The sequence below is a fragment of the Myotis nattereri genome (assembly GCF_964212035.1).
Source record: "Myotis nattereri genome assembly, chromosome: 4".
NCBI lineage: Eukaryota > Metazoa > Chordata > Mammalia > Chiroptera > Vespertilionidae > Myotis > Myotis nattereri.
The window spans coordinates 54367542-54379194 of record NC_138079.1 but is presented as its reverse complement, the minus strand read 5'-3'; the positions used below and the strand labels follow the sequence as shown (position 1 = coordinate 54379194).

The 11653-nt window shown below is 40.8% G+C and overlaps 1 protein-coding gene across 2 annotated transcripts; it reads right to left on the bottom strand.

Moving 5' to 3' along the window:
- Positions 1–45: 45 nt before the first annotated feature.
- RFESD (Rieske Fe-S domain containing) lies at positions 46–9919 on the bottom strand. Of its 2 annotated transcripts, none has more exons than XM_081090172.1 (4): positions 9853–9919; positions 3671–3849; positions 3521–3555; positions 46–1915 (listed from the first exon to the last, which is right to left on the bottom strand). In XM_081090172.1, exons 2-4 carry the CDS (start codon positions 3846–3848, stop codon positions 1652–1654), a joined length of 477 nt encoding a protein of 158 aa, XP_080946298.1. In that variant the 5' UTR covers position 3849; positions 9853–9919; the 3' UTR covers positions 46–1651. The 2 variants fall into 2 exon arrangements, with proteins under 2 accessions (XP_080946298.1, XP_080946297.1); XM_081090171.1 differs by having other exon boundaries at positions 3671–3853; positions 9853–9897.
- Between the last annotated feature and the right edge of the window lie 1734 nt (positions 9920–11653).

The following is an 11653-nucleotide window of genomic DNA, read 5'->3' as shown; positions in this document are numbered from 1 at the left end:
TGTACATGAGGACAGGACTTGATATGACATTTTTATTTCCAGATTAGAGTAACAGATCTAAAGCCAGAAATCAAGTCCATATTACTCATTGTTGCCACTGGATCCTGAGAGAAAATGCTCTATAATTGAGCCTGCAAACTAGAGCCATGGCTTTGCCTGTAGGAGGTACTGAGGTTTGTTCCATGAATTAACATTCTGGCCACATTTTAAGACCTGCCTGGTCATTGGAGGACGGGCACCTGATATAATAGGCTGGGATGTGTCCATCCTAGAGATGGTACATTTCCTTTACCTGGTGAGTAGCTACTGTCATAAACAATCCTATCTAATAAAGAGGGAATATGCTCATTGACCCTCATGCCATCGAAAAGATGGTGACACCCACAGCCAATAAGAAGGGATTATGCTAATTGACTGCCCCACCCTCAAGATGGCGGCACCCACAACCAATAAGGAGGGAATATGCTAATTGACTGCCCTGCCCTCAAAGATGGCGGCGCTGACAGCCACAAGATGGTGGCAACCAGTCCCCTCAGCCCCCCAGCCCCCCAGGCCAGGTGAGTCCCTTAGAATGCTAAGTATTAGGTTTGGAGCTATAATATGATCCTATGCCAGTAAGAAAACTGCTGTGCTTTGAGACGAGGTTTGTTTTTCTCCAAATTCATATTCTCCTATGAATAGCTAGGTCTTTCTGTTTTTACTTGTTCTTATATCCTATGTGCTGCCAAGTTTTAGATGACCAGCACCCCAGGAATTACTGGTATAGTACAGGCACCAGGCAACCAGAACAGCATTGGCCAAAAATAATTGGCAGGGTAAACCATTTCACATCAACTCAGCAGAAAGGATTCGGAGGAACAACACCCTACATCTCTTCCCTCTGTAACATTTACATGAAAAATAAAAACATGATTACTTGAAATTTTCATATAGGCATTCAAAGTACTTTTGCTCACTGAAAAGGAGACTTCACATCTCCCATGGCCGGGCAGCAGCTATGAGTGTCTTCCTATGTTGAGACTATGTGTCTTGACCAGAGAGAAACTGAACCAAGATTTATGTGGCTTTGATGTTTAGCACATTGATAAGCTTCATATTTTTAAATTCAGCATTTCTGGAGGCAATTTTTAAGTGTAAAAAGTCTGCTGTATACATATTTGAAAAGACAGAAGTTAAGATTTAAGCATTTCAATGTATTTATATTTTACCTTAAAAAGTAGTAACAACAATCAAATAGGAGAGGTGAGGAATATGTGGAGGTATCAATGAAACAAGAATGGAAGACTGCTAAAATTGCTGAAGTTGGGTGATATGAGTTTATTATATAATTCTGTTTACTTTGCATATATTCAACTTTTCCATGATAAATAAAACCCGCTACGTCAAGGACCACCCCAATTTTTCTTAATAGATCTTATTTTATACCTTTTCTTCATTTTAGTTCAAATTACTTTCATCCTTCTTTAAGTGCACATACCAGGCCTATGCATTTTATAGATTTCATACTCAGTACTTATGCTTTTGAACCTTTCAGAACTGTATGATTTTTAAAGATAAGTAATGTGCCTATGTTGGAAAAAAGTAATCATCTTTGGTATTGAAGCAAGGTTATTTTTAAAACATACACACTTTTCATTGCCATATAATTTTATCAGGAAGGACTCTTAATTACTTTGAAGTTTCCAGTGGCATAAAAATCTGAGTCATACTTAACAGGTTCATTAGAAAGAGTCACATAAATATTCCCATTGTCCACTGTCACTGTATGAATCCTTTGCTTTACTCCTTTGGAACACCACTTGGGTTTTGCTGATGGGTCTTTAGGGTTTATAGACTGATATAGTCCTTCTCCTGTTGCCAAAGTAATTTTGAATTTATGCCAGGGGCAAACTATACATGGTCGTCCATCAAAATCCTAGGGAAGGAAATAATTGATTTAATAGTCTGATATTTCCAATGTTCACAATAAACCTCAGACTCAGCACAGAATCTATTGCAGAAGAACCAGGTTAAAGAACAAGACAGCTTTTCTTTTCCCTCCCATTTAGAAATTATTCAGCATAAGGCAGGATCTAATCTTAGCAGTTATCACATCCGTTTTGCTATTGATGAGAAGATAGACCTCTGCCAGAAGATTATTAGCTCAGCAACTATACCTATTGCTGCAGCTGTGCTGTTACCTATTAGATGTCAGTGTTACTTCCTTGACAGAAATGAGGCAATGGCTTCAGATGCTTCTTAAGGAATTTTCACTAACTGCTGGAAGAATGGTAAGCTTCAGATATAATTCAAGAGAGGTTACTAAAAGCATGAGTGCATATATTAATTGAAGAGCAATTTACGATCCAAAGTAGTCAATTCTCAACTTCTTAATTGTATTAAAAATGGTGCTTCTCAAATTTAAAAGAGCACAGGAGTCACCAACATTCTGTTTAAATTCAGTAGGCCTAGGGTGGGTGCAAGATGCTGCATTTCCAAGAAGCTTCCAAGTGACACCAATATTTCTGGTCTATGGAACATACTTTGAGTAGCAAGGTCTTAACAGCTCTCATGGTCTGTCATGGTCTGAAATTGGGAGAAATTCTTCCACATTTATCAGCACCAGGTGCTTACATTTTTTAAACACCAGAAGTGCTGGAATACTGACATTATATCCCCAGAAAACTGTTGGCAAAGATTCATATTTCCATAAATTATGAATTAATATTTTCATAAATTATTAATTATAAATTAACATTCATAATTTAAATACACATCCTTTTACATGAGGACAAGAGGGCAAGTGGGGAACTAGGTAGATATGAAGTGTAGAGAGAGTAGAACACTAAGTTTAAGATTGTACTTTGTACCAGTCAGAGAAAGTGAGAGAGAAAGAGAGAGAGAGAGGGCTATCAGTTTCATGAAATGGAAAAACATAGTATTCCATAGCATGGCTATTTATAACTTATTTAAACGGCTTCCTATTGTTAAAACATTTAGGTTGCTGTCATTTTTAAAAATATATATTTTTTATTGATTTCAGAGAGGAAGGGAGAGGGAGATAGAAACATCAATGATGAGAGAGAATCATTGATTGGCTGCCTCCTGCAAGCCCCCTACTGGGGATTGAGCCTGCAACCCGGGCATGTGCCCTTTGCCGGAATCGAACCTGGAACCCTCAGTCGGCAGGCCGACGCTCTATCCATTGAGCCAAACAGGCTAGGGCTGTCATTTTTTATTACAATAAATAATGCTACAATAACCATCTCCTATATACATTTAAACATTTGTGCAATTATATCTGTAGAGCAGATATCTCAGAGTGTAATCGCTAGGTCAGAAGACATACATAGTTCTCACATTTGTCTGTGAAATGGTTTTCTTTACATTGTAGGGCTGAAAATTCCTAAAATATTAGCAATTATACTAGAAGCATTAAAGTATAGTGCAAAGACAAATATAAATTATTTTTGACTACAGAATAAAATAATATAAATAGAAAACATTTGAGTTTTTTGAGAATAGATTTAATCTTACGTACCTCTATTTCTCCCAAATGTAAAGGTCCTCCTGAGTCTGAAAAGAAATTATGAGTATTAAATCTAGTCACTAACAAAACCCCCTGAAATTTTGATAGCTTTGTGGTTAGCAAACAAGTACAAGATTTACAAATAAAAAAATAAAATCTTACGGTAACAGCGAATATCCATAGCATGATATTCTCCTTTGTGGTAGAAAATGACCACTTCTCTATCATGGACAACAGCTGTCATCCTTTCAGATTTCTTAATGTCATCTTCTCTGCCAACATAGACAGAAGAATATTCCGCCTTCATTTCAGGATCTTGTTCAGGGCTACCAAGATCCATGCTAGCTGAGCCAACAAGAAAAAGGAAAAAAAATTGTAAGTGGCCTTCACTATCAGACTATAACTTAACTCACAGATAATCACATTGTAAGAGAAGTCTGATTTCTCTGAGACTGATAGAAGCATTTTTTGTAGCTATATAATACATTTTAAAATACTGAATTATAGTCATGATTTTGAGTTACTGACTTTTAAAGCTTGCCAAAATTAGGGAGGACTCCTCACTTTAAAGCTGGACTTATATTAGATTCATTTCAGTGTGTAAGGTGGATATTTCAGAACTCTTAAAACACAAGACTAAAGTTTCACTACCCTTTTGTTCCCGATCGAACTCAATGCTAAACATTTGGTTGTTATCCTGTTGAATTTAGGACTCCATGATAGTCTGGATAGTTTTGGACCTCTAGGCTGAGGTGTATCACTTTCCCCCGCTTCTTTATGTATTGGTTTTGGGTGTATAGCTCAGTGGTTAGACAATCATAATGTACATAGCGTTTCTCTCAATATTTCCAGTACCTCAACTGGCACCATACATAGTTACACAATATTATTGACTATATTTCCAAACACCAGTTCTCTCTTTGGGCCTATGAGTCTGTTTCAAGTTTGTTTGTTCATTTATTTTGTTCTTTAGATTCCACACATAAGTGAAATCATATGGTATTTGACTTTCTCTGATGGACTTATTTCACTAAGCATAGTACCATCTAGATCCATCCATGCTGTCTCAAATGGTAAGATTTCCTTCTTTTCCATGGCTGAATAATATTCCATTGTAGATAGGAACCACAGCTTTTTTTATCCACTGGCCTATTGATAGGTACTTGGGATGCTTTCATAGGTTGGCTATTATAAATATCGCTGCAATGAACATAGGGGTGCATATATTCTTTCAAATTTGTGTTTTGGGTTTCTTTGGATAAATCCCAGAAGTGAAATTGCTGGGTCGGCTCACTTGGTTTTGCCTAGCATGGACAGTCAGCTAGGCAGATCAACCAGACGACTATTCTAGCAGAAGGGGATGGGTATGAATGAACACTTCTTTCTTAAATCAGAAATTGTCATTACTTTCTTCTGCCTCATTTGGGCATTCAAAGAGATGACTTCTCTTCAGTTAATTTACAGCAGTATGTAAACTCATATTGCCAAAGATTTAGTAGAGAATGTGCAGGTGGTATAAATATATTTCTTCTCATCCCAGATATTTAGCCTATTGCTTTGAAAGCAACCCTTTTAAGGACACCACCTGTATATTTTAAGAACATAGTCTTCAGGCCTTCTAGTGGTTTCTCTAAATACTTATTTAATCCTGTATGACTGACTAGAAGTTTGAAAATGTTAGTAGGAACAGAGCATTGGCTCATTTAGTTATTGAAAAAATTTGAGGTATAACTGACATACACAACATGTTAGTTTTGGGTGTACAACATAATGATTTGATATTTGTATATATTGTGACATGATCGCTGCAATAAGTCTAGTTAATACCAGCAGTATAGATAATTATAGAATTTTTTCTCTTATAATGACAACTTTTAAGATTTACTCTCTCAGCAACTTTCAAATGAGAGGATAGCTCATTTAAAAAATAAATTCAGTCCTGGCTGGGGGCTCAGTTGGTTTAAGTGTCATCCCATATACCAAAATGTTTGCTTCCCCGTGAGGACACATACTTAGGTTTCAGATTTGATCCCTGCTTGGGGAGTATATGGGAGGCAAGTGGGCCATGTTTCTCTCTCACATTGATGTTTCTCTCTCACATCGATGTCTCTCCCTCTCTAAAAAAAAAAAAATCAATAAAAACATATCCTCTGATAAGGATCAAAAATTAAAAAAAAAAACACACACCAACAAGTTCATAAAACAAATGATTAAAAAGTAAAACCTCTATGTGAATGTGTAGAAATGAGCTTTAGATAGAAGGGATAGAAGGGATTTATACACTATTTTGAAGTTAGTTCTGAGCCATAAGGAAGATAGATATTAGAGCCTGAGCTCCAAAATTGAAGTATAGGATGAGCACTGTCCCTCCCTCCCTCACCCCCCCCCCCGTGTGTGTGTGTGTGTGTGTGTGTGTGTGTGTGTGTGTGTGTATGTTGATGGGAAGAAGCAGGAGCTTTAAATTCAAAGTATAAGGGAAAGCATTATTACACAATCAAGTTTAGGGAATTACAGACATGTCAAATTTGTGCTCTGATGTTAGTGTTGTTAAACTTTGCTCTAACTAACCTAGTTACTTTTTTAAAGAATGAGAAAAGCACATAAGTTATTTTTGAAAAATTATTTCGTCATAATAAAAGCAAAAAATATAGTGTTGTTTTTTTAAAGACCATGATTTTCTGAATACTACATCTCTAAACAGTTTGGAAGCTACCCAAAGTACACAAATTGCTCATGTGGTAGTAATTACCTCCACAGTGTTGGACGGACGTGCAGCCCTTTATCAGAACAGCCCTTTATTTTGTGACAGAACAGACAGAAGGGCAATAATGATAAGAAAAATGGGAACAGAAAGATGAACTGAAAGGGGGGGAAACAGGCTGAAGAAAAAGAAAGAAATAGTGGAATTTGCAACACATTTAACCAACAAAGGATTAAGATTCAGAATATATGAACTATAAACCAGAAAGAAAATACCAAATAGTCATAGAAAAATGGGCAAAATACAGAACAAACATTTCACAGATGAGGAAATCTGAATGGCCACTAATCATATGTAAAGATGCTTCACTTTATTAGTAGGAAAACGTAAACGAAATGAAAAGCAAAGTAACACATGGGATACTATTTTCTACCCAACAGACTGGCAAAAAATTATACCAAGTATTGGCAAGGATACGGAGCAACTGATAGTGATGACATCAATTAGTGCTCCCCACAGCTTGGCATTACCTAGTAAAGTTGAACATATTCATGACCCAATAACCCTACTTTCTGTGTATTATAGGGAAACATTCACAGGTACACCAGGGGACATGCACAAGAAAGGTTACAATAGCAAAACTGGGCAGGAAACAACTCAAAATCCATCAACAGTGAAATGGATAATTTTTTTGTATTCAGTCAATGAATGTAGCAGTAGTATGTCTATGTCAGTTTGGATTTAAAAAATATAACTTTAAATGAAAAAAATTTAACAATATTTTAGAGTATGCTTTCATTTTTATCAAATGCAAAAACAGGCAAAGCCAAAAATATTATTCATGGATACTGTATAAAGTGTAAATGTATAAAGAAAAGCAAGGAGATTGCAAATACAAATTTTCTTAAACATCTCAAAGTATTACATTTGGTCTTATATTTGAAATTATTCTTTTTCAAAATTTATGTTGTATCCTACTTTATAATTATGAGCCAAATAACCCAAAAATCCAAGAAAAATGGGATAAAATAGCACTTTCTATCCATAGTGGATGTGCCTGTGCATAGAACATTAATGGACTATTTGAGAATTTCGTACAGCTGATTTCAAAACTGGGCATTAGAGGAGGAAAGAAATGAATAGTTCTCTTTCTTTTTCCAGGCCAAAGCTAGAAAAGAAATACTAGTATCAAGCAAGTAACAAAATACATGAGATGTGGAGTAGCATCAAACGTTAAATAAGTTCTCTCCCACTCCCAAATAAATGAGAACCAAATACAATCCTCCCTCAAGTTTCAGTTTCTTAGAACATGCAGTCTTTGCAGGATTTTACCCTCAATTAGAAAAGAATAAAATATCTGTAGTGAGCTTTGCAGGGGCTGATAAGAAATGAACAGAGAAAGCTGGGGCTGATGATAAAGGTTTCAGAGAACTATGATTATAGTCTTCCATTTTGCTTAGGACACTATTACTTCATCCTTCAAACAATTCTTCCCTCTGTGCATCATAAATGGTTCTATTTACTTATGATATCTGGTGACTAGACTTAACACCCATATTATTATTAACCATATTGTGAGTATCATGGTTGGTCCCTTCAGAGGACAATTAAGAGTCAATGTATTCACCTTAACTACTGTTACTCTGATGCACTATTCAGATGCTCCCACACATTTCCTCTATTTTGAATCAACCTTAAGATAGTAGAATCTTAGCTGAATAAAAAGAAAGTGAAAAATTAACCAGGGTACCCAGTTGGCGGGATAGATGAAGATGTCCTTCTGAAAAAAAATTTAGCCATTTTGTTCCACGGTTTACTCTGAGAAATATTTTTTTTGACTTGTGCCTAAAATTGGGTTTCTAAAGGTGTTGACACCACATAAAATCCCAAATTAGTTAAATGGACCCCAGTCTCTATTAGCTACCTTTCCAGCATAAGGAATCCATTCAGGTTAAATTAAAAATAGACATTAACTCAGTTTCCATGGCACTGGAGACAAAAAGAGAGATGAGATTAAAGGAGCTTGTTCTTCCTCTTGAGCACTGACCACGATGCTTTTCCTAAGTCTGGAGACTTGGCCTACATATCGTCAGAATATATAGCTCCAGGGCGTCCCCTTGCTTTTAGGGCCGGAGAAGAGAAATGCCTTTGCAGTAGTTTTGTGCCATCTCTTTGGGTGGCAGATAACAGGGAACTAGCGCTCTTTCAGTGAGTGCCAATGGCTGGGCTCTGTGCGTATAGAAACTCGTTCATCTTCACAAACCCCCTGCGGTACTGTATGTTCCAGACGAAGGAACTAAGGGTAAAGGGCTCTTTTTTAACAAAAGCTTTCTCAAACTCACAAAGTAGCAGTCACCATTCAAACCCAGATCCGATGAGTCTAAACTTGTGAACACTGAAATATGAACCTTAACCTTTCATCGAAAGAGTCTCCGTGGACTTATAAAAACACGTGGCCTGCAAGTGAACTCTGAGAGTTACCAAACCGTTTAGCAAAGTAAAAATCTCTCTCTCACCACATAGATCACCAAAGATGGTGGTCCTCCGTTTTATAATTTAGGAACGCTAATGTGTTAAGAGTTGTGAAAAGAAATGTTTAAAAAGGAACATTTCCCCCGATAATTTAATAAAGTCGCATAGCGTCATGAAACTGGCTACCACGCCTGGGACGTTAGGGATGAGACCGCCAGGGAGCTCCCTGCAGGTGAACCCCGCCTCTGCCGAACAGGTGTCTCCGGCCCGGCGCTGGAGGGGGCTGCGCGCTGGAGGGGGCTGCGCGCTGGAGGGGGGCTCCGCGCTGGAGGGAAGCTGTGCGCTGGAAGAGGGCTGCGCGCTGGAGGGGGGCTGCGCGCTGGAGGGGGCTCCGCGCTGGAGGGGGGCTGCGCGCTGGAGGGGGGCTCCGCGCTGGAGGGAAGCTGTGCGCTGGAAGAGGGCTGCGCGCTGGAGGGGGGCTGCGCGCTGGAGGGGGCTCCGCGCTGCAGGGGGGGCTGCGCGCTGGAAAGGGGCTGCGCGCTGGAGGGGGGCTGCGCGCTGGGCGCCGGTGAGAACCCGTCAATGCGGCCCAACGTTGGGAGCCGGGCCGGCCGCGGTCCTTCGGCTCTGCCCGCCCAGGGGCACAGGACTGGAAGCTACTAAACATTTCAGTAAAGACGGCCGGCAGCCTCGGACGGGGCCGGCGGGTGTGGACTGTTCCGCCCGCACACCTCCGGAGACGAACCCATGCGGAGGCGGCCCGCCGCTGTTGTCATGCCTCGGGGCTCACCAGGTGGGGAAGGCGGTTGGAAACCGCCCGCCTGCCCAGCGGAGGCGACAGGCTCGGGGTGTGGCGCGGCCTCTAGGGCGAACCAGGTGTGTGGGCTTCGCTGGGCCTGGGCGGAAGCCTGCCCCGGGGGTTAACGGTTAACCGACGCGGGGCCGAGGCCCGGGAAGGCCGCGCTGCTCAGAAAGGCCAGGGGGTGGGAGGGGGAGGTGGGGCGGGCAAGAGCCACACGAAAGCCTCCCTCGCCAGCCCAGGCTGCCCTAGCCGCCGCCGTCGCCGGAAGTCCGAGCCCAGGCCCGCCTCCCAGCCGGAAGCAGCGGCCTCCGCGAGCCCCGCCCCGCCCCACGCCCGGCCGCCGAGGTCCGCGGCCGGAACAGAATTTACCTTCAAGTTCCTCGCTTCTCCTCGCCGTGAGCGGCCCGCCGCGGACCCGCGAGAAGCTACTGCGAGAGCCGGGGCTGCGGGCAGGGGCCGAGCCTCGGGGGGCGGGGCGAGCCGCCCACGTGACCCCGGCGCGCCCGTCTCCGGGAGCCTCTGGGCGGCACCGTGGACCAACCACGCTCTGCCGGGACCTTCGAACCAAGTCTCATTAATCTTGTATTTCACAAACGTAAGTGGCATCCATTTATTTTGAAATAGTTGTTGATCTCACCACATTTAAGATGTTTTATTGCAAGGAAGAATGGTTACAGGAAATACAGTGTAGACATGTGAATTGCTTGTAGCCATGGAATACTGTGTGTACCCTCTTTGGTGTAAAAAATTGTTTCTCGAGATACAAATACATAGGTCTGTACATAAGCTTTTTCTTAAAAAAAAAAAATAACAGTGGTTTCTTGGAGGAACGAGGAAAGATTTTCACTTTCATATTTTGAACTTTGCAACTTTGTTTTTTCTCTTTATACTTCTCCGAATTTAAAAAGCAACAACGATCTTGTGTTCAAAACTGGCAGCTAGGTGCTCTGATGTGTGTGTGTGTGTGTGTGTGTGTGTGTGTGTGTTAAAGCGTCCTTGACTGTCTTCTAATGCAGTGGTTCTTAACTCTGGATAAACTTATGAGTCACCTGGGGGTATTAAAAGTCCTGATGCCCAGACCGATGAAGTAAAAATCTTGAGGGGGAGAAGGATACATTTTTTCTAACTTCCAGGTGATTCCAGTGTGACCTCAGGTTGGAAACCACAATCTATGTTTAATATCCTGATATATTGATCTCAGATCCTTGAGTTGCCAATGCCGGGGCCTTGGGCTGCTGAAACCCAGAAGCCTTTTCCATTTATCCCCAAATGCCATGCAAATGACTTTTTTTTCCTCTGAGCCAAAACATGTAAAAGATTGAGAAGCCCAGAATAATGGGTTTGCTTACAATGCCATTTTCTTCAGATTTTTATTATGTTTAGTATAGCTTTAGGGTGATAGTTGTATTTTACGGGATAATTTCTAGTTTGCCCGTTTGTTTCACTGATTCAAGCACAAATTAAACATCTAGTTTTGAAGAATTGCTTTACCGAAGTGATAACAAAATATATTTGGATTTATTATAATTTACATGATCTGTTAGCAATCCCAAATTATTTTATTGACACATGGAATATGTTAGTAGTCCTCAGTTGGTGTCACTGAAGGACTAAGTAAGGTTTGCTATTTCTAATGAAAAGTTCTTTTTTGCTTTGGCATATGCCGGAAGCCGGTCCATCCTTGCTGCTTGACACAGTCGCTGCAGGGAAGAAACATCTGCACAGCATATGTTTCAAGGGACCTGGCGTATATGGCATACTGTTCTTTTTTTTTTTTTTAATATATTTTATTGATTTTTTACAGAGAGGAAGGGAGAGAGAGAGAGAGTCAGAAACATCGATGAGAGAGAAACGTCGATTAGCTGCCTCCTGCACATCTCCTACTGGGGATGTGCCCGCAACCCAGGTACATGCCCTTGACCGGAATCGAACCTGGGACCTTTCAGTCCGCAGGCCGACGCTCCATCCACTGAGCCAAACCGGTTTTGGCCTGGCATACTGTTCTTAATACGTTTGCTCCCCTTCTTAGCGCTATGTGTTTTAACCAGAATCACCTCCCCGAGAAAGGTTGTTTCCCCAGGTGGGGATGTTTCCCTGGAGTTAGGGATTAACAGGACTAAGGAAGGGACTAAATAAATCAGTAAAACCCCTTAACTAAGTGCCAGGCGGG

Excerpts from the sequence above, each read along its gene's own strand:
- RFESD (XM_081090172.1), bottom strand. The coding sequence starts at position 3,848 with ATGGATCTTGGTAGCCCTGAACAAGATCCTGAAATGAAGGCGGAATAT. Across the intron at positions 3,556-3,670 it reads TATGGATATTCGCTGTTACC|ACTCAGGAGGACCTTTACAT; the intron begins GTAAGATTTTAT and ends ATTTCTTTTCAG. Across the intron at positions 1,916-3,520 it reads TACATTTGGGAGAAATAGAG|GATTTTGATGGACGACCATG; the intron begins GTACGTAAGATT and ends TTCCTTCCCTAG.